We start from the raw sequence: 23,152 nt of genomic DNA on the forward strand, positions 1-23,152 counted from the left end.
GTCAGACTGGGGGCTGGCTCCCCCCAAAGTTTGGGGTGCTCTTTGTTAATGACAAATGGTCTCCATTTGTGCGACAGCCAGAGGTTGGCTGTTAATTTTGCTGTCTCTTCTGGTGGCTTTCCCCACGTGTGGGCATTGCCTTTGTCTCATCCAAGTCTTGGCTGGGTGGTGGCACTGGGATGCTGGGCTGGAGAAGTCCCTAATGCCTTACACCTCCAAAACATCTCCGCCACTCTTACACCACTGCGTGCCCATCACAAAGAAACCCAACTGCCCATGTCAAACCTCCTGAGGTGCTCAGAAAGGCAAGAACAAGTCAGAGCAGAGGCTTTTCCTTCCTCGTGACCTTTCTCCCTTACTGCAGAAGAATCCCAGATTCTGCTTAGGCTTGCCTGTGAAATGGCAGAAAATCACCTTGCAACATCAGGGACTCGAGCCAGGTACCAACTAGATACAGCTCAGATTCACCACGCTATCTATCACTGTCACAGCAATGAAGAAAAAGCGCTTTATCCTGCCTGCGTGGGATGCACTTTCAAACCAACTTTATGCCTTATCCATGCAGCCCCACCCCAGTACTTCAGCTGAGGCTTTCCAGCAGCCTCTCCTCTGAATTCATTGCCTCAGCTTCTCTGGAAAACAGGGTCACTGCAAGAGCACGGCTGGCAGGGAGATCACCTGAAGAGCCACAGCTCATCAGTGGCGAAGGACAAGGCAGTGCTGAAGTGTCTTTCATGCAGGGTGACCGTGCTATGTCAATGCACAAGGTGCTTGCCCCTGAGGGCCACATCCTGCTGAGATCTGTGCGCAGTGCCCTGTCCTACCTCAGAAATCACACCTGGGTCAGGTATTGAACCCTTTGCCTTTGATGTGGGGGCTTCATCTCCAGAAGTGTAAAATGGTTTATGAGTCTTCAACAGGGCATCTGCCTAGAAAATATATTTGTCATCCGAAAGCCGTACAGATGAAGTTAACATCCCGTATTACCCGGCGGCTTGCTGCAGTGCTCCTCTCTGAGAGGGGAGCTTTGGAGCCTGGATGTGTTTCTGATCCATCCCTTCCCATGTCTCTCCTGTCCAGAAAAAGGCCTTGCTATTTATTTAATCTACAGTCAAAATGATGACACTGTTTTAACATACAGTAACCTCTGAGCTTCAGTGTCTTGGGCTTTTTTCTCAGTGAATTTCATGGTAGAAGTTTAAAGACTAAAACCATCTTTTTGTTTGCCTTGGCATTTCTTCCGCGTGGTTCATTTGACACTGCGTGGGATAGCGCAGGTATCGGCAGTGCAGGTTGATGCTGCTTTGGGAGCCAGGCTGAAGTTTTGTCCTGTGCTGGCAGAGCAGCGTAAGTCGGGCTTCCAAACTCCATAATTAAACCCTGTCCTTTGGGTTCCTGGCCAAGCGGCAGGAGGAGGAAATCAGAGCAAGGAAAGGAAGCTCAGACTTGTCTGTGGGATGGCTGTGCTGGCTGGAAGGAAAGTCAGAGAGGAGCCAGCAGCCAACCTCCCAGCCCAGTAGGATCCACACCAAAGATAATAATATAGCCTTTGGCTTTATTGCCTTTGAGTAGATTGCTTCCTCGCAGGAGATTTAGATTTATGCAGAGATAGCTTCTTGGCCTATACGCCTTGACAGGTTTATGGAAGCGAGAGGATGAATATTCTGTCTGTGTGCATTGCATTTGCTTAATTCTGAGGTGTGCACATGAGAAAAAGGAGACTCAAACGTAGGAGCAGGTGTGGAGCATCCATGAGCTGCACATGTGGAGACACAGGGAAGTGCTTGTGGCACAGAGACTGCGAGGGAGTTGTAGTGAAAGATTTGCCTGGGACAGTGCAGGGAAATTAGGTCTGCATGAGCGGGAGATGGGAGAAATGTTGCCCTTGAAGGAGAGCACAACACAGAGGAGAAAGGGAAAATAAGAGGGCAATTTTTGATCATACAGAAAGGAAAAATCATATAGGGGAAATTAAAAAAAAAAAGAACAAATGCCAGGAAAACAAAGATTCGACTTCCTAGAAAGGAAATCTGAAATGGAATATGTGAACTGCTCTTAGAAAAAGAGAGCACTCCAGGCAGAGGGTTATTTACCGCCAGCCGTGACTCGCCGCTCTGCATCTGTCTCCATTTTTTTCTCTTGAACAAATTCCCTTTTTGGATACTTTCTTCCTGCTTTGCTTCCCTGCGATTGCCCCTGTAAGTGGTCTTTGGAGGGCAGGCTGTATGCTCCGAACATATGTGCAAACTGGCAGGAGAACAGAAGAGGACAAAACCACTCTGTGTGCTGTTTGGATTAGGCACTGGATGCTTCCCCTGTGCCTACTCCTGGGGTCTCCGCTGCGTGCAGAATGAGGCTGCACCTATGGTCCATCCACACCCCTTCCTCTGCGCTTTCACATCACAGCCCCCGGGGCTTGGAGCACCCCAGTGTCTGTCTCATGGGGGCTTTGCTGGGTGCAGATCCTACCTGCTTCACCCATCAGCACTGTGCCCTTTCCATCTGTGGTATTTCAGACCCATAGCAATGAGCAGAGGACTCAGCCTTGTGGTTTTTACATCGAGATGCTTCTCGCGAGCAAGGGTGTAGCGCTCTTATACGTCAGACGTGACAGCCAAAGCAAAACCCAACATTAATCCCATGTTCTTGCACTGTACTCCTTGAGGCTCACATCCATTTACCTGCACTCGAAAGCTCCTGGGGAGCTCTCAGGCCTAAAAAGGCTGGAGTCTGCCAGAAAAGATGAATTTCCCTTCACAACAGGAAGGCTTAGGAAGTAAAACAAAGCAGACGTGTAGTAAATTACTTCTGCTTTTCAAATACCTTTTGCGGTATCCTCTTTACCATTACTTTATCTCAGCACTTTTGGTACATAACTCTTGTTAACTGAGGAGAAGGGCAAGAGAGGATAAAGATGATGTTAGTAAGAAAATAAGGCAGCATCACACCGGCTTTGAACTGTACAGAGCTGGCCCGTGTTCAGTTCTGCGGCAGCTCTGCGTGTAATGGGGGCAAGCCATAATTACAGGTATAACTTTTTTAATTCCGTCATAAAAGAAGATGGAGTTAATGTGCATCAGTATTCCACTCACGCATTTTTTAATGCATTCTCTTGATTCAGTCCAGGAGTAATGTCCACATTGTGCACTGTCAGTCATTTTGGAGTGTAGCACATGGGCGGTGTTTGCTGGTTTTACTCCCACTGTATTTCTGCAGCGTGGCACAGCATCATCCCGTGGTCATCTGCGTTCCCTCGCCCCAGCAACACCTCAGCGGGGCAAGGCTTTTAGGTGTCCTCACCTTGAAAACCCCAAATGAGACTTCCAGTGCAGAAACCTTAAGGATTTGGTGATAACACTTGCACTGCATGAGTGAAAGATGTATTTCCAGGGGTTTATGAAGTTGATAATATCATGTGAACCTGCAGTAAGCCAGAGAGCTCCCAGTTAGGCTGCAGGACACGTCTTTGGTAGTAAAGATGCTGATGAAGTCAGCCTCACGACTGCTAACTGCACTGCTCGGGCTGCTCATGCTCATGCCACCATCTATGGGGCTGTCTGAAAATAATTTCTGAGCAATTTCTACGCAGCTGAAATGTCGCGATCCCATTCTGGAGTATTTCCCTTGCAGTGACCCCGAGCTTAATGGTACCATGCCTCTCCCCGTTGCTTTTTATGGAACAACCACGTGCAGGCAACCAGTCCACACTCTTGTGTCAATAACTCTTCTTTTAAATTTGGCATGAGCTTTCTTAGCAGATCCTCAGCACGCAAGAAAACTTCTCCATATTTACAAGAAACTTTTATTTATGCCTTACACATCAGAAAGACTCATTCAGGCACAGATCAGATGACCACAATTGTTTGTGTTCAAAATCTGTTCTCAATTATATCTTGGAAATGTCAGAGAAAGTGGAATAAGGGAGATCCTAAATTGTGTTCTTTATGCCCTAAACACAGTTGTTGCCTGGCGCTACCAAGAAGATAAAATATGTAGAGTATGTCCCAGCATTAGCGATGCCGAGTGCCTCTGATCGGTCCTCAGGCAAAAGGGCTATGGGCTCATCAAATCCTCGACGCCACGCGCTAACTCAGAGCTCAGAGGAGTTTCCAGTGATTGTGCTCCGATTCAAGGGGCTGCCTGTAGAAAATACGATGAAAAACATGAGGACCATGTATTATACAAAACAAGGAATAGAAAAATAATCTCTTTTTACTGGGAAAACATTCAACTTCAGACCTGGAGTATTCAATATCAGATAACTCTGGCACTACTTTTCAGTGACTTGCTGTAGTGGGCAGTTTTCACTGGCTCATAAATAGACACAGGAATTTCATGATCTTTATTAATTTCCTTAAGATGAACTGTTTGGATACTCATAGATCTGTTTAAGAAAGGCAAAACCAAGGAAACGTCTCTTTTCCTTAGCCCAGAGGAGGTCTACATCCAGGATCACTGCCAATTATAGTTCCTCAGTGTTTCCCAGATGTGACATTGTCTTGCTCTCCAGTTCTCAGGGTGTACAGCAAAGTCAGACCGCACACTCACACAGCCAAGAGATTGTACCTGCCTGGTGCAGCAGCTTCATTGCATACCTGGACACATCTATCAGCGGGCACCAGGGCCATTTTTTCCTCCATCGAAGTTCATATCTGGAGACAGTGGGAACATTCTGCAACCAGAGAAACCTCCAGCCCACGGCACAGCGGGGCTCTTTGAATGGGAGGTCAGGAACAGATCGCGTTTCTCTGGTGGCCATAACATTTTGAGAGAAAATTTCATCAGGGTCATATGTGTTGGTAAGCTGAAGAGATGCCATGAGCATGCAGACTTCCCTTCAGACCCATGCCTCTTCTCATCTCCAAGGCTTTACACGCAGTTTCCCACATTTCTGCCCACTCTTACAGAGTCTCCCAACATCCTCGTTCTGCCACGGCCGAGATGCAGAGCGTGCTTGGGCCTGCACTGCCTTTCACGCTTCCATTACCAGTACAGGGGATTAAACGTGGCCCCATGTGCATGCTGCCACCTAAAAAGTTGGTTTTAAGGGAACAGGTCGATGCCCAAAGCCAAACAGCAGGTGCATACTCCAAGGAACTCCAGCTCCTGAAGAGTACAGAGCTTTTCTTAAATGTCTTCTTGCTTTCGCAGAGGCCATGTGTTCCCCCATCCCCACTCTCTGCAGTACAGTATCCCATCAAAACACAAGCTGCCCAGTGGTTTTCCAGAACATACAATTTTCCTTTTCTTCTAAGAGCAATAACACTTATCAACTGCTACTGAAATACCATATCAGCTCCTTGTCACCGGCAGTCTACAGTTCCTGCCGCTAAAAGTTTAATGCATTTACAGGAGCACTTAGGCATCAAGACTTTGATATCACAATCTGTTAGTCACAGGTGCTACATGATAGGTTTGTGTTAGCACATTATAGATCTTTTATCAGATACTGCACAAAATGTGTGTGTTTCTCTGCCAGGCAATCAGAATCAGGCTGCTGCATACCTGATGAGTTACTCACCAATACAAGTTGTTGTTTATTTTAAACAGAACTTTTCCAGAGCTGCACCTTAATGGGTAGCTTAAACTCAAATTGGTCAAGGCCAGCAAAGATCAAGAACTTAACGTGAGCCAGGAAAAGCGCAGCGGGTCCATGGTGATGCTTTGAGCGTTGTCAGTATTTGGCAATAGCGTTCATCAAGTAAAATGATTAACACAACTCATTTGCTGTAACAGACATAGTCGTTTTGACAGCAAATTGCCACTGGATCAATAGCTCAGCTTTGCTTTGGCAGTTCCTGTAGCAGCATGAGACCTGTGACAACATGCCATGCTGCTGGCATTCCCCTCTCCAAATGAGGGAACGAAGTTGGAGGCGGGGAAAGAGCTGCTGATCAAAAAGTCACTTTGGATTGAGAAGTCCTCCGTGTTTTCACACCTCTCAAATGGTTTTCCAGAAACTGGACAACACAACAAACTTGGTCCTCAGATTCAGCCTAAACTGTATTTTCCATTTTTAATAAATTTAATAATCCCATGCAAGTATTAGAGCACATGCCTCAGCTTTGCTGTAATCCCCTGAGGAAAACATCCCTTCAGCGCGGTCCCAGAGAAGTCAATGCTGTGCCTCTGCTGCTTGCATCTAATTCCAGATGTCAGGAAATGCATCATTTAAAACCGGCTGTGGAGCTGTAGGAGTTCTGAGTTAAAAAATGCAGAAAGCATTTCACTTCAGATACTAGATAAAAGCTGTGTTCTCGGCTGGTGTAGCACCATCCATACGTAGTATTCCCACTGGCTTTAATGACCAAGTTAAAAGCAGGTCTTGGTGCTGAGACAGCCGTAAGACCACCACAGCTATTTCTGGCTCCACACACACCATTTGAATCATTTCTCAGATTGATAGGAAAGCTTTAGTGTTTAAAAAAGTGTTTTAAAAAAGGCTGGAACCACGATTCCTGATGACCACAGGGTTTCTGTGCAGTATTGGTAGTCCATGGCCTACGTTCCTCAGACGTCCTTGCTGGCTGAGCCCTATTCTGCCACCCATTCTCTTTAATGTATTCCCATAAAGCAAAGACAGTGATGTGGTTCGTGCTTCATTTTCAACTCCAAGTAAATCCTATACATTTCCTTGGCACTTTCTACGTCTCCTCAGAGAGGAGCCCCAAAGGACAGCAGCACCGTCTGTTTGTATGGCTGTGTCTGTCTTGCTGATGTCTGTCAGACATGAATCTTTGTGAGCTCCAGACGGGTCTCCTCAGATGCAGTTATCCTTGAAGATCATCCGATAGCGCAGCGTGGGACTGTCTAATTGCAAAATGGGATTAAACACATTGAAAGCATTGTACCTGTCTTCCAAAAGTTGAGCTAGTTTTCTTGTTCGCTTCTGGGACCAATTCAGGATGTTGACTTGGATCTATAAACTCTTCTATAGATTAGATCTGGGTTAGGAAATGGACTGCATTCCTTTCATGTGCTGTCTTAGCAGTTGAGATCAGCAGACTTGCTTTTTCTAATGTGTTTGGGAAGCAGGAGCAATATTTTATCTCCTGTGGTATGCTGCTGGTACAGAAACGTTCAGGCCTATTAATTCTTCAGGACACAGGAAAAGTCTTCATCACCTGTGCAGGCAGTCATGGGAAAGGACCCACTGCAAAGGCTGCATTGAAATCCTGTGTTTTTGGAGGCAGCTGGAAAATATTAGTATTCTTCAGAGCCAATAGACAGTACATATTGAGAGCCAGTAAATGATGCATATTATTGCAAATTCCTGTGCACTTCTGCATTTTATAAAATAGATAAGTAAAATACTCACCTAGCCAGATCAGTTTCCCAAGGGCTGCACGTTTCCAAGTAGAGGACAAACCAAAAACACAGACCAGAACACAAATTAGCCAAAGAGAATGGCGAAGGGCTTGAAACAAATGGTTTTAGGATCACTGCGTAAGGACCATGACCTCCTTCTGCATCAGTCAAGGCAACTGTGAAACTTTGCGAAAGCAGCTCACCGCAAAACAGATGCTGGGCTATCTTAGGTAAATAAATTACCAAAAAATAATAATAAAAACCTCCCCTACACATTTTACAAAGCGCAGCTGTGTAAATATTGCATGAGACAGGGGAGAGGGGGAGAGACGTAACATACACCCTTTTTTCTGCAGAAGTTCTGCTCTCGGCACTGTTTATTAACATCCTCAGTACAACCATCACTCCGCTGCATAGCGCACAGTGCGGCTACTGTGCTCCATGCACACATCTTGATCTTCGCTTTAGAAGAGAGAACGGGCTTTCTTTTAAAGGAAGCATGCTCTCCCAGAGTTAAAATGTGCAATGAGAGGTGTTGGGGGACAGAGAGGAGATGGTAGAGGACCAGGAGCAGGAAGCAGACCACATTACATCTCTTTTTTTCCATTTCCTTTCCCACACTGTGTGCCTCGCTCACTCTACATCTTCCCCTGCTTCTTCACAAAGTGATCTTAATTTCACTGAGCTAAATTCCTACTGCCATTTCCCCGTTTCTCAGCTGCCGAGCACTTTCCAGCCCACCAAAACTGTGGAGAGGAAAAAATGGCTTTTCTCAGCTAGCCCAAAGGCTCACCTCACCCAGCACACGGTCTGGGACAGGAGCTGGTACTGGACACTTATGGAAAGAATACACCAGCAGCACAGGCATCCAGTGATGCTTTTCAGATTTTGCCACGGATTTTGGCAGCAAACAGCTTGGTTTCATGAGCCAGAGACTCTGTTCACATCTTTGTGTTTGACAGCCTTCCCTGGACTTTTCTTGCAGAGATGTGCTCAGGTGTTTTCAACCCATTCCTTATTTTGACCTCCACAACAGCGAGTCCCAGTTTTACACAGCACCGTGTAAGGAAAAAACACTTCTTTTGTTTGTTGCTTGATCATTTTGCTTGATGCTCCATAGCAGTTCTTTTTTTACTGCCAGAAGCAGTGAATAAATCATTCCCTGGTTACTTTCCTTCAAGTTAAGTGCTGCCCCAACACTTTGACCGCAGCAGTCAGCGAGCAGAGGAAAGCAGAGAAATCTCTCCAGCAGCCTCGTAGCTCAGGTAACAATTTGGCTGAGTGGCTGCGGAGCCATCCTATACCTCCAGGAATGTATAAGTGCTGTGATAGCAGCTCCAAAATGAGGAGGCTGCAACCTTGACCCATAACCCCTGAGCTTACAGCATCCATGCGGTGCTACCCCATCCAGCCTCACCTCGCTGGAGTCACTGCAATAAATAAGGGATGCTGTTTAATTACTTTTAGTTTTCTTTCATTTTCCAGCCCCACAGAGACTCAAAGTTGAGCAGGGTCTTCATCCAGCGCTTATGCTGGGTACAGTTCTGGTTTCACTGGTGTCGTGCTCAGAGGCGGGCGGGTGATCCATAGCATCCTCCACCTCCGCAGCCCCAGTGAGATCATCCTTTCTGCTCTTCCTTGACATCAGTGGCTGCTGCTATTTTTAGGCTGATATACACCAAAAAGCAAAACAGAAGAGATCCTGTTGCTAAAACTGGCTGCAAAATTATAGGCTGTTTTACTGTTTTATGCACATCTTCATTTGCCTCACTGGGATTTGCGTGCAGAACTTTGAACCCCCAAAAGCCAGCAAAGCGAGATGGTACCTGCAGTCCTCATGTCCAAGAGCAGTACTCTTCAATACTCTACTGTTTTATCTCAGCAAGGGCTGGAGGCAGTCTTAGGTTCCACCTATGGGAGGGAAACACATTTGATTTTAAAAGTAAGGATTAGATTTGAAAAATACAAATGTATGGACTTTTCTTTGACGTGTAACGTCCCATTTTATTACAGCAGCCCAGGTTTGTCTCCAGGAGAGTTCTCTATGATACAATACACTAATGCATCACCTTGCTCCAAAGAGGAGAAAGCACTTTGGATGTAGTCCAGATTTAACCCTTGCCTTTAAATAAACTGAATTAACGGCAAATGAAGGTACAGCATCGTCCTGGCTCTTCCTCTGAACTTGGCCAACCCTAGGTGTGAGGTGCAACTTTCAGGCAAAGGGTAGTGGCCATTCCCTCTTGTTTCGTGACTCCTCTGCCTCACTTTGCTCTTTCAGTCCTCACAACCTACATCTCTTTTCCATCCCTTCAGTGGAAACCCCTTGGCCACACCAAATCTGAATGCACCGTGCAAGGAGCTGCTGCTCCTGCCCAAGCAAAGATTGGACATGGGACAGCAAAACCGCTTCTGAGAAGAGCCCTGCCATACAGACGGAATTACGAATTCTGGCTGTTTGGAGATTTTAGACATTAAAAGATCCCCAAAACAGCTGTATTTCTTATGCAAATCCTTAGCCAAATGGGAACTCCAACTATTAAATAAATTGCTTGCCCTCTGTTAAAAGGATGATCATCTAGAAACCCAATAATTTGGGGGGGGCAGGTTTTAAGAGGGCAAAGCACTCTTACAAACAGCATTTCTCCCCTGTCCTGTGAACTATTGTGCTATTGTGATTTTACAGTGCTATTTCTCTACTTTTGCAGGATTTTTCTCTTTAATGTTATGTGGAAAACCCTGAACAAAAACCGGCACTTAATTCAGAGTAAACAGTGGCAGCGACTGAATAGAAACCTGATGTCAAATATACAGCCACCCTGGGAAAGTGAAAATCCATTGCTTTCTCATCTCTTCCAGTTGTTGCCTTCTTAAGTGTATTATTCATAAAATTAGCGGTTTAAAAATGCATAGAAACATTATTTTTTATATTCATAGCGTCACTTTGAAAAAGAAATGGTTAAAAATCGATTTGCTGGCCTCTTGGGGAAATGCCGTAATGCTTTTGGCTGTCTCCTACTTTCTGCTGCCAGCTAAAAGTACCATCTGGCTTGTTTAGGGCCCTTTTCCATATCAGGTGCTTCCAAAATTCTCCCCAACCAGAGGATTGTTTCGTTGGGTTGCTCTGCCTGCCGAGGCATGTGTCCTGGGCTGGGAATCCTCCCGCTGCTGGTCCCTGCCATCTTGCTGACGGTGGCGGGCGGATGATGTTTGGGCACGGATCTTTGCCGCCCCTCTCCCAAGGACATTTGCATCGTTGTCAGCTGCACATATTAAATTGATATGCAGGGCTCAGAAACACGGATCCCGCCTTTTGTCCCTTTGTTTGGGCAATTGTTGGGGGTTTAATTCTTCTTTGACACCTGGAATATCACAAAGCTGCCGATAATCTGTTGGCTACTCCGGGAAATGACACTGATAGAAGGATAATGTGTGTCAGACTCATATCTAGATAATTGCAGGCGCATCCCGAACCCTCGCAGCTCAGGGAGCGAATATCCTAAATCCATTATTAATTTGGAGAGTCATATGTGGCAGTTGGCTGCGGTGTCATCCTCTCGCTGCAAGAGTCAGTTGCAAGGGATTTTAAAAGCCAGTTTGGGCGAATTCTGCATTGCCGTGTCAGGTTATGCCTGATACCCGTCAGTTTTGCTACGTTCTTGCTGCCATTTCGTGGCAGCACAAGGAGCTGTAACAAAATGGGGTTGATGTCCTAGCTCCTCACTGAAGGAAGCTTCTTCCCATGTGCCTTCATAGCAAGAAGACGAGAACCATATGTAGTGCCAGTTGACGGTGCCACTCCTCCTCAGGACTCTTTGCTTTTCAAATTTGCTGGTTTACTTTGAGATCCCCTCAAAGGATTTAGGAGCAGACTTGAAGTATTGTAGCAGCTAAGTATAGGCTTTTTGATGTGATCCTATGGAAAGAGGGAGCGTGTTTTGAAATAGCTACTGCCGTAAGCTGTCTTGTCCTATTTCTGAAATGATCTGTGCCATACACTGCTGACTTTTCCTGTCCATCCATTAAAAAGTGAATTATGAAGAGTGCTGAGACAAACAGATAGTACTTTAACCTTGTTAGTAAATATCAGGTAGCTGATATATACTGCTAGGATGTTACATCACAGCCTTTCTCTTCAATATAGGTTGACGAAATTAAATCTTGTTGCTATATAAACTGCCTTGGCAGTGTACATTCTTCCAGAGGTTTATTGTTCTCTGGATGTTGGCACAGCGGCATGGCTCCAAAGAGTCAGTTCACGATGCGGTGAATTTTCAAGACTTGGGAGATGGCCATATCTGGTTTTCAGTAAAGGAATGAAAGTTGGGTTTTTTTCCCCCTAAAGTATTAAAAGTTTCAAAAGATGTGCTGAAATGAAAAGCGAATAATAACTAAAGAGCAGTGCCTCAGAGTCCTGACTTTCTTTGTTTGCTTGTTTGCCCCAAAATCTTCATCTTTTCAGTGCAAGTTAATATTTCAAATCAAATAAACCTGCTTTGTGAACTAGTAAGATACTTGAGCTATATCACACACTATTCATTTATTTTTGTGTGAGCGCAATAAAAATTTTACAAGCTGTAATCTTGTTCTTTTAATAGAGAGAAAACTATGCAGAATATGTTGCTTAGGGTATTAGATAAGCTACAGTGTGTTAATCAAATATTTTCATGATATGAGGGCAGTTGAGAAAACAGTGCAATTTTTGCTAATGGCACTGGTAAGTAAACGGATCTATCATTACATTGTCATGAAAAGTGACATTGAGCAGAAACACCCTGCCAATCCCTAGAAGATAAGTATTTAATGTAATTAGACAGACACTGTCTCCTTTGTTGAACGTAGCATTAATCACCCAGAGAAGTCCAACTTTATATGAAATGGCTTTTTCTGATATGTCTTTGTATTAGAAAGCCTCTTACATGCTTTTGTCACAATGATAAATTTGAAGAAATGACTGCTGCAGCTACAGGGTTTTCCTCATGACATACCTTGCTGTTCTGTGTTTTTATTTTATTTTTAATTTAGCAACGTTACATTATACAGCCGTGACTTGTTTCTGAGTCTAGAAAGCTACCCGCATCTGGAGCTGAGCCTCTTTGAAGCAGTTAACGCATTCAATTTACGAAATATCCAAGAAACACAAATAGCTCCCATTAAGTTCTGCAGTTCTTCCCGCGTGGTGTGAGCACAGGGTCACTGTTATGGCACAAGCAAAACGTTTCTTGCCTCAGATGCTAGTTCATAATACTACACAAAAAACAACAACAACAACAACAAAAAAAACTTCTTTCGATGAAAATCTCATTGCTAAATTGATGAAAAATGTTGCCCCCTTCCAGAATTCATTGGCACTACATTTTTTTCTTTTTCTTTTGCTTGCGATTTTGCTGTGAAATGCTGTGTGGTTCTGAACTGGTAGCAACTTGAAAACGGGAGCGCAGCTGCGTCTTCCCACCTTCCCGGCGGTGCCGAGGGCTTTGAAGGGGAAGAATAGGGTTTAGTCCAAATGACAGCGCACTTCAGCGCCCAACAGGTGGAGGTCAAGTCGGTTTATTTGTTGGGATGAACCGAACGCAGAGATGAAAAATCTTTGCCGTAATAAGGTTTAGGAAGAAAATGCTGACTAGTCTAAGCTTTGATTCCAGCTGACAGGTCCTTTTCTAGTGTTCATTACTTGATTTCACAGTTCAGGCAATTTTAAGAGGCTTAAAATTATATTTCTGCTTTTCTCTATAAAACTTTTCGATCACTTTCTAATTTTTGCTTTAAGTAAAGTTACAGGGACTCCCTACTATATCACTCCTGCCTTTAGAACCTTCCAGAGTCAAGACGCCATCAAAAATGAAAAGCTTTTTTTTTTTTAGACCCCTACTTTTACTGATTCCTTTTATAAATGAAGTAAAAAATTCCCATTTCCCACCGATTCGATTAGAAAACTAAAACTGCAGAAAAACACCCCTGAAAAAGCGGATAGAAAAGGACGATGTTTAGGAAGTCACTGTCGGGATATTGAGCCCTCAGAGGGCTGAGCTGTGGGTGCGCGAGGCCCTCTCAGGTTCGGCGTCACTCCTTTCCCGCCCTTTTTCTGCCCCCGCCTGCTTCCTACCTGCTGGAGCGGGCAGCGTAGGAGTATCTTTAGGCATTTGCTAAAAATCGTCCCCCTCAGCCTTTCTATTACTTCTGCATTCATTCTTTGCAGGGAGAGGAAACTCACTGGTCAAACCCTTGGACACCAGAATAGTTGCATGCAGTTTCCCAGGGAGCCAGATAGCTCTAAAGCTTCCCAGTGAGTGACAGTTTCTCTCTTCTATTCTTCTGAAACATGTGTTTTACACATATACTGACAAATGTTAATAGCAATTTACAGCCAGATTCTTGCTTTAAAAAAAAAATTATATATATATATATAAAATCTCCCAAAGTATACACACTGCGAGCACCTCAGCACACATGTCACTTTTTTACGTAGGAAAAAGTGTTGGATGCTCTTATACACATAACATCATTGGGCTCGAAAGCTGTTAGCTCATTGCGAGTTAGTGGCAAGAACGCTGGACTTGCCAGCACCAAACTGTGAAACCTTTTTTGTGTGTGACGAGTAGAAATCTCACGGGGGTAGAAATCCAAAAAAAAAAAACCAAGGGGAGGAGGGGGGTGTAAATCTGTGCATTTGGATTCGAGTAGCTTCATTACCACGATATCAACTTTGTCCTGGAAGTCCTTGAATCGCAAATCACTGAGAGAGTATTTTGGAGAATTATCACTGTTTGCTTTCCCCGGTCTCTTACTCTTTCCGAGGCACCCATTAGTTACCAGTGTCAGAGAGAGGATACTGGGCGAGGTGGATCCCTGTAATCTGATTTGGCATGGCTATTTTTCTGTGTTCCTAAGCTCATGAGATAGAGTTATGTAGGATTATTTCCTAATGCCAGAGCAGCAGTTTCTGAGGGTCGACAAAGCTATCTAGCAAAGTGTCTGATAAAAGCAAAATCCTGTCCCATACTGTAGCTTTCTTGGTCCAGTGAAGCAGCATCCTCATGCATACAAATCTTGTAAAGTTACTTCTGATAGCTCCCTCTGTCCCTTTGTTTTTGTAAGCTAAAGTGCCATTTTCCTTTTTACAGCTTAATTGAACCTAAATGCGCCCATTTTCTGCAATGTGGTATTTTGGTAATTTTACTATTTGCTCCTAAGTTTTCCCTTAAGCAAACTGAAAGCTTCCCCTTTATCACTTCACTGGGCCAAGATTTCACACAGTATCCTGCTTGCTACAAAATATGATAGTGTTCTCTCTCACCTTGTTTCTTTTTTTTCTTCTTTTACTTTCTTTTATAAAATCAGGATATCTAAGAAACCCCGAACACCGCGGAGCACTACATGGTGGGTGTGCTTATTCAAACAATGCCAATGCTCTCGTTCTCGGTGCATCGCCATTTGGTGTGGGGTGGGGGGCTGTCCTCGGTGTCCCTCTCCTGTGGGTTCTCCGGCATCTTGCGAGGAGACAGCTCGTGCCGAGCACTTTCCCAGCGCGACAGCACTTCTATGTTACCTCTGCCCTTCCCATGCCTGTTTTCATGAAATTCGCAGGGTTTTTTTCCCCTTTGAGCCCTCTGTGTTTTAAATTGCACAGTGGATGAGAGAGGTGTTGGGCAGATCCCACAAGCAGACCTGGTCACACACGGCTCTTCTGGAAATGGTGCCAAAGCCAAACCGCTGTCCTCTGCCTTCTCTGCAATTTTATTTCTTTTCTATGGGGGTTCTTTGTTCCTCCCCAAATCTGAAAGCCATTGGGAATGCAGAAAAACGAGGCTGATGTCACCTATGCGGTATCGCCGATCTGTTGGAGAGCGGTTGAAGGCTCTGGGAGCTGCCAAGCCTTCCCCCGGCGCTGCCGGTGCCGTTGCAGCGGGCGCTCACTGGCGTACAACTGGCAGTGGCCACTTTCCAGTTAAAGAGCACAGCAGCTGTAGGTCAGCTACAAATTCTCCTTTGTGTTATGGAGAAATGAGATGCCCGTTCGGTCCTGTGACCGTCAAACCTAGGCAGTCATATGGTCAAAATAGCACGAACCGCTGGACAGCAAATACATAACAGTTCCATGAGTACACTCTTGACCTGTCAAATTAGAAATCCATCTCAGTTTGGTACAATGCACATGAATTCAGTTTGCAGCTCTTTCTCTCTTTGGGATAATGTTTAAACTCTTCACCTCAAATTGTGCAGAAATCAGGTGACTTTACGGTACGTGGTAAATTACCTGAGCTATTTTCAATCCTGACCGCAGCTCTTTTACTAATTAAAACATATGTTCAATGGCAGCGTATACCGATTAAGTTTTCAAAACCAATATTAACACCAAACTTAGTCTTGTCATCATAAAAGTCATTTAAAAACATTACCATGCAGTAACTGAGGTCACAGGTCAAAAAAATCTGCATATTTACCCATCTCCATCTCATGCCTTTGGCGTTCAGCAGCCATCACTGTTATATATAGCCTGGGCAGCCAATGATCCTTTGATGGCATGCAAATAATGAGCAAATGATTTTGGAGAAAATAAAATTAAAAAAAAAAAAAGAAAAGAAAAGAAAAACTGACTCCGTCCTCTTCAGTTACTAAAATTCCCTTTAGTATCCCTTGCAATTTAGCATCCATATGCATCTACGATATAGTGGAAACATAAATCTATTCTGGGTCTTTTACTTGCAAAAATATCATACCTCAGCTATAATCATATGCAAAGACTTTTTAGAGGGCTTTGTAAATGCCATCCAAATTTATGATGGCATTTTTTGCCTTACAGCTATAGATGTTCCATCCCCAAAGCACCCACATAAAGGTATATTCTCCTATGGATGGCTGCAGTTTGTCCCTGCTGCTATATCTAATCTGCCAAGTATGCTGAAAAACTCTCAAATAACATTTGAAATGAAACAAATGTGGTCATGAATTTTAAATGACGAGATGTCAAAAGACGTCATTAGAATGTTTTTTGTTGTTCTTATTACAATAAATTTTTGTACAACGTAAAATGATACTGAAACTGGCATTAAAGGGAAAACTGAACTATTATCTTGCTGTTTACTATGCTTCTCATTAAAGTTTTTAAATATAAAAGTCTTGAAATTATATTTTGAAGAAATCTGTAGTATGTTGAGTCCTAGTCTACTAGTTATTGAAAGAACCGCTTGGCTTGACAGAGGAGAAATGAAGGCGAACTTCAGAGATCTAAAACGATCCAGACAATGCTGTAAACATAGATGCAAACAGAGAGGCTAACACTCTATGGGAACATTGCACCAAACAATTTAAGGCAGATTTTAATGGGGGAGGGTTTTAAGATACTGGTGAATATTGTAGCATTAAGTTTTAAAATTCTGTAGGCAAGATTTTCCATCACTATAAAGGGATATTTCTCCTGTGTAAGTGGAGCAGCGCTCATTTACAAAGGAGAAATTTCAACCTTCTTTTTCCTAAGTGACATCAGAATTTTGATTATAACTTGAATTATCATTTTTGGCTAAAAATTGCTGAGAAGTCCAAAAGCATTTAAAACCTAAAGCCATTGAATCCATTTAATGCGCCTTTGGCACCTCTCACTCTCAGTCCTTTTTGAACATTCTGGTCCTCATTTTAATCAATCTCTTTTTATTAAGTTCTTTGGCTCATTTACTTGTACTCGCATTTGCTTTATTTTATTTGGAACATTTCTTTTGTAGTGTCTTGAAAAAGAGTTGTGACATTTCTTTTGGATAGCTTCTTAAGTAGCTGGCAGTCACCTATGAGACGATGTTGATGGGCACGGACAGATTAGCTCTGTTTTCCTGATGATCTGTCAGATGTCGAGTTCTGAGGAAACGGGTTGTGTGTGGCGGTGATGCATATGCAGCAGTTTGATAAGTGGATGGAGGGGGAGCTTTGCATTTTTCTTCTGTAAAATCGCTGTTTATTAAGCTGGGTTTAGGCTTGTTGAGTGAGGTGCTCACCAGCAGGAAGTTCATCAGCGATCGCAGTGGCTCAAAATACGATGAGGAGAGTGAGTGTCCGTTCAGAACGTAGAGACTAAAGAGCACTTCATTAGGAGGAGTGGGTTTCCTTCTGCGTTGTGTTTTGTGTACGCTGGAGCAGCTAATACAGTCAACTGATGGATGGCAGTCAGCGCGATCGTATCTTAGCTGATGACAAATAAAGTTTGCTCAGCACTAAGTAGAGCAGACTCGCTGTGACTGATGGTAGTAAAGCTATCAAAATTGCCAGAAGCTTGAAATTAAGAATTCCCCAGTGAACAGTTGATCAGCATTTCTGTTGATACTGATTTTGGCGAAATTGCTGGAATAATTTGCACAGAAGTATGAAAATTCCTTGAAAAATTCTTCCTGTGTACCAGTTTTCTCTTCGACAGCCAATGTGTTTTTCTGCACCATCTCTTCGTTCTGCATGTTGTTGAGTTCATGGTCCACCTGGTGATATCTGAGCTTCCGTGACTCCTTTCCGTAGTGTCCCTTGGGAATGACGACCCAAACCATATTCCATTCATAGCTTTTGTTACGAAATCTCCATCAAGATTCTAGTGGCAATATTTGGGTAATTATCCAGAAGTCACTTTTGGAGATTAATGTTAGCTGATCTACAAGTGTGGCTACCTTGAGTTATTGTTTAAGATGTGTGCAGTCAGAATAAAATCAGTAGTTAATCAAGTGCAGTTGGATGGATAAACAGATGTAGATGGGGATATAGCTATGGATTTGGAGAGAAGGGGAATTGTTCTCCTCTTACACTGCTGCTACTCCATTTGCTCCATGAAAGTTAATCCTCATTTCGGTCCCTCTGTTAGTAAGGTGCATAGGTATGTGGAAAATAGGGTCAGAGATATTTATTTGCTCTGGGAAGGATTTGTGCATTCAATTCTCACACATCATTTTCTGGTCCATTTAAATACGTATCAGCCTCATGCATGAAAATTTGAAGCTCTTTAGCTGTACTCAAGGAAGACTCTTATGTGGTGCGTTTCTAGTACTGGCAAACGTGAGGTAGAGGAATTAAAACCATCACAGTGCTGCAGTGCCCCTTAGAAGATGAGGAACATGACGTATTCCTGTGCATTCACTGATTAAACTTGGGCTGGAGGTTTGCGAAGTGCAGAGTTTTGGCAAGTCTTTCTGCGGGACTTCGACATCCGTGCAATGGCTCCAGTAACCAGAGTCTCTCAAGGACAAGGATCCCATTTACGCTTGCATTATGCACTGAGCAGAAGGGTGTGATGCATGATGTGGAATGAACCAAATAACTTGTGTGTTTAGGGAAATGCCAAATTAATGAAAATTCAGAAAGCTCTAATGTTGAAAAGGCACACAAATTCCTTGATAGAAACACAATGCTGCTAACAGTTTCAAGATTATTGTTGTCTGAATTTTCTGCTTATTGTGTACTGCAGTTAAAATTCTTTTCAACTGAAAAACCAATGTCAAATTAATATTTCCTTTTGGAAAAAAATACGAAAGTCCACATCTTGTTCCATTTAGCACCATCATGGTCTTTGATCTGGTTCCCTCTGTCCAGCGAAAAAAACGCATTCAAGTTAATGGGAGCTGGCTAAGACCATATATGTTTGGCATACATACACTTACACAGTCACATGAGCACAAGTACAGTAAGTTAAAGCAACACACCCACTCAGACTTCCATCTGTGTTTTATGCCACAAATCCCTTTATTTTCTTTTTTATTTAGCAATTAACTTTTCCATTTATTCTGTAGTTAAAAGCTGCCACAAGATGAAAATAGACCAAGTCTGAATTTCTTCTCTCGCACTCTAAATAACATTCAGAGGAGACTCAGTCCCACGTTAGGAAATCTGCGCTTCCCAAAAGCGCCAGGTGTGGCTGTGATTTGGACACGAGTCCTAGACACAGAATAGTCAGAAACACTTTGAGCCCCACCTGGGCTCCCCAGCCGTTGGGTTCTGGCTGTTCTTGTTTATTCCTCGCTCGCAGCAGATGGAGAAAAGAGGCAGGGAACGGGGAGGGTCCTTGGCTCCCTTCCCCATCCACCGGCCAGCGCAGTGTGGGGGACGTTGTCATTTCTCGCTGCCCTGCACCAGAGAGGAGCCGGAGCAAAGCTGGGGCTCAGAGGTGTCCTCACAAGCTGTCACTGCCCCTTCCCGTGGCCATGGGAAGTGCTGAGATCTGCTTTTCGGCGCAGTGGTCCCCAGCAGTGGTTAGCTCTTGGGAGCAATGCTGAGGAAAGCGGTGCAAGGCAGCATCCTCCTCCCTGGGCTCAACCCGGGGTGGCTTCAGCTTTAACTTTTTAATTTCCTGCATCCCTGAGCAACGCAGGAGGGGAGGCTGCGGACTGAGGACCGCTAAACGTGTTAGAACTCATTAGAGACCTTTAAAACTAGCCAAAAGTCTCCAACTTGGGTGCCAGAAGTTAAACACCTAATTCCATATTTAGTCATTTATCTTCACTCCTGCCTCACAGTTTTTAACACTCCCCGTGCCATCTCAAAAGTGGCTGATTTTCAGAGACACCAGGCACCCACCACTCTAACTCAGTTATTCAGACCGCTTACCTAAACGTGAGACTTTGAGTATCAGATTTACATTTTTCTGGGTGATTAAACCTGAGTTCCCTTGCTCCCAGCTCCTGAAAGGAGCTTCGAGAGAATGACCAGCGTTGTAACATATGGCTTAGCAAAGGGGGGAAAAAAAGAAAATTAGTATTAGAAATGGATAGCCTAAAGAATACGCAGGATATATCAGGCACATTAACCAAACATATGGTGCTAAATGAGATATTTTTTTAAAATTGCAAAAAAAATTGACATTCCTGGCAGTCTCAAGGATAATGTGACATGGCTGTGATAAATTTAGAAGAATGGGACATATTTTGGCTTGTTCTTGGAAACCTTTTTCTTGCATGCCGACTGTATTTCTTCTTTTATTAACCCATTCAAAGAATGTTTGAATTTTGCTGCTAGAGCACCATGCTAGCGCAACATAAAATGTGAATGATGCTAATTGCTTTGCACTGCCTAACTTTCTGTCATACCCTCCCCTCTTAAAGGACAAAACACGCTTTGGAAATGAGCTGGCAAGCTCCTCTCATTCTTCCTCTTGGTCAATATTAAGTGATGTAATTAAGCTCCTGTTTGCATATTCTTCTGAACTAGGAAGCAGCCATTTTTTTCTGGAGATCTGATGGATATGATCACTCAAAACAAAATGTGTCACCACAAACTTCAAACAAAATAAAAACATGGTAGAATTGGACAGTTCCAAACCAATACATTTCAGAAATTTTAAAAAAACAACCCCAAAGTAGTGACAATAACGGCAATCAGAGCTATGATAACAAACAAATATTAAAAAATAGGAGTTATCAGTGCTTCAATTTGTCTTTCTACTCAATTTTACCATATAGTGTTACATTAAAATCTCTCTTTTCACATGAAAACAGCCGCCTCGACCTTATAAAACTCATGTCCATATGAACGTGGCGCTGCTCATCATTGCCACAGTGCAAGGTCCCTCATCCACTTTGCTGTAGCTCCTCAAGTTCCAGTGTTTGGATGCAATCCCATGAACTTGCTACAGCTTTAAACAATCTTCCACTGCCCCTTCTTCCTACCGTGGTTTAAATGAGTCGAGCAGGGTACAAAAAATCAGCTTCTTCACTTTCTCAGAAGCTCTATTACCTTAACCATGAGGAGACCTCACTCCTTCCCACCCATGGCCTGCGCAGCCATGAGCTGCATGCGGGGCCTTGTGCCTCCACACGAGACTCCTGCCGCACCTTGCAGTTAGAGCAGCTCACACAGAGCCAAATTTTACTGTGATAATCCCAGTGCATAAACAGTCACTTCTTGTGTCCGCGATATTTTGCACTTAAGAGGGATGGAGCCATAAAACCTTCCCGGGGGCAAGCATAGGCCTTGCCACAGCCCAGCACAGAAGAGGCCTTGTGCCAGCAGCGTAGTTCCTCTACCCCTCCCCAAGCTCAAACATTGTCACTGACCTTTGACTTTATGTTTGGGGCTGCTGTCACTCATTGGGGTGCTTTTGGGACACTAACTTGGTGTTTCCACCATCCCCAGTTCCTCTATCATCAGGAAATCTGGGCCGACAGCACAGTTAATTCCTTCGTGCACCCTTGCCCTGACCATGGGCACTCAAACGCACAGCAATAGCTGCATTACACCCCATGTGCCCTTTGAGCAGAAATTCAGCAGGCTGCGTTGAAGTATTTCATATAAACACTTTAGTTCAATCTCCTTTTCTCTCTTACCTCCGAACTGAACCAACTCTTTTTGCTTTTGTCCCTACTCCAAAGTCCTTAAGACCAATGTAAAAAAACCACCAATATTTTTCTTTCTTTCTGTCAGTTCTAAACTTTTATTTTTAAAAGATTAACTACGTAACCCGTCTTGCTATGTGGAAAAAGCCACCACAGCAGCAAACCCTTGTAGCAAACAGACAGAGGGCTGCAAGAACAACACTGGAACTCTAACCACTCCCTTACTTTATTTAACTTTCTGAAATATAAACTGCAAAACCTCACTGAAACCTTTAAAAGCCCAGCAGCGCAGCATATAAAGTAAAAGAAGGCTCCTGCATATTGCAATCAACATCCCAACGACTATAAAACTAGTGTTATTAAATATAAAGCTAATAATATTGTCCAGGCCCCTCTCCTTACTTTTTAACAATTAAATGCTATAAGAGTTGGAAATAAGTCTGAATGACTTTGCTGGTGGAAGTTCAACTTCCACAGTATCTGATAATTTGCTTTTGCACCTGAAACCTCAACTATTCTGCACCTTTGTTTTGCTACATCCCTACGGATATGCAAAATATCTGATGTACTGGATGTACTGGAAATTAGGTGTTTTCACAGTATGTGCAGATGATCAGAATACCCATATGCCTCTACAGCCATAAAAATATAGGGAATAATAGAGACACACATCCATATTCTTCATCTATATGCTGTAATATTCTTTTATCCAAGCATAAATCGTATGCAGAAAAGGCTTGGATTTTAAGACTCTGTTGCAATATATTAATCCCACTAATTTATTTGGTGCCACAAGCTTGGTACGATATCAAGAGGAGTTAATCTTACAGAATATAACAAACTGATCATATTCACATTTCATCAATTCTGCCTGTCCATGGGAGAGATTTCACCCAATGGCAACTGAACCCTGATTTTCATGGGAAGCCTTTGATACAGTTCAAGGGCATAATAACAACTCTGAAATAATTCCAGCATGGCTCCTAATACCAAGACACAAATACCATTCACCCTTTAAAAAAATCTGAAAGCAAAAGGGAGCCACATAAATATATTACTTCCAATAACCTTTGAAGTCAAAGAGAGTAAGGAGAGGCAGGGTTTGAACTCAGAAAACTTCATTCTTTAGTTGTGCCTTGAGTCGTGCAGCACATTTAAAAGATCCATTTGCAATAATCTACTAAACCAGTGAGTGAAAGACAGAACTCATAAAAAGCCTGTAAAAATCCAAATGCTCCAGCTATTACAGATTTCTAAAAATAAAGCAGAGTAGGTTTCAGTAGCAATAATAAGCTGCATCTTATCCATATTTCAGATTTAAAAGAAAAATATGGCTGCCTTTTAGTACTCATTGCTCAGAGCAAACCATGGCTGCTTCTGCCTCCAAAAAGACCACAAGTAAAAGTGAGCTTTCGGCTTGCTGTTGTACTCCACTTCATTTGTCCTTTAAGTTTTTCTAGCTGCTTCTGCACTCACTTTCACAATGCATAGGCTGTCGTTCCATGACCTAGCATTATTAAATTGCACTTATCAATCATTCTTGCCAGGAA

The 23,152-nt window shown here is 43.4% G+C and overlaps 1 protein-coding gene across 1 annotated transcript in view; it reads left to right on the forward strand.

The window, feature by feature from the left end:
* Positions 1 to 23,152, forward strand: part of NFIA (nuclear factor I/A) — a gene marked incomplete at its 3' end in the record, with an annotated part of 115,735 nt that overhangs the window by 69,952 nt on the left and 22,631 nt on the right. The window contains exon 8 of the mRNA XM_010182319.1: positions 14,650 to 14,688. Coding sequence (XP_010180621.1) covers positions 14,650 to 14,688 — 39 coding nt within the window. The remainder of the gene's footprint in view (positions 1 to 14,649; positions 14,689 to 23,152) is intronic.

This window comes from Mesitornis unicolor, unplaced genomic scaffold (genome assembly GCF_000695765.1).
Source record: "Mesitornis unicolor isolate BGI_N332 unplaced genomic scaffold, ASM69576v1 scaffold8994, whole genome shotgun sequence".
In the NCBI taxonomy this organism is placed as follows: Eukaryota; Metazoa; Chordata; class Aves; order Mesitornithiformes; family Mesitornithidae; genus Mesitornis; species Mesitornis unicolor.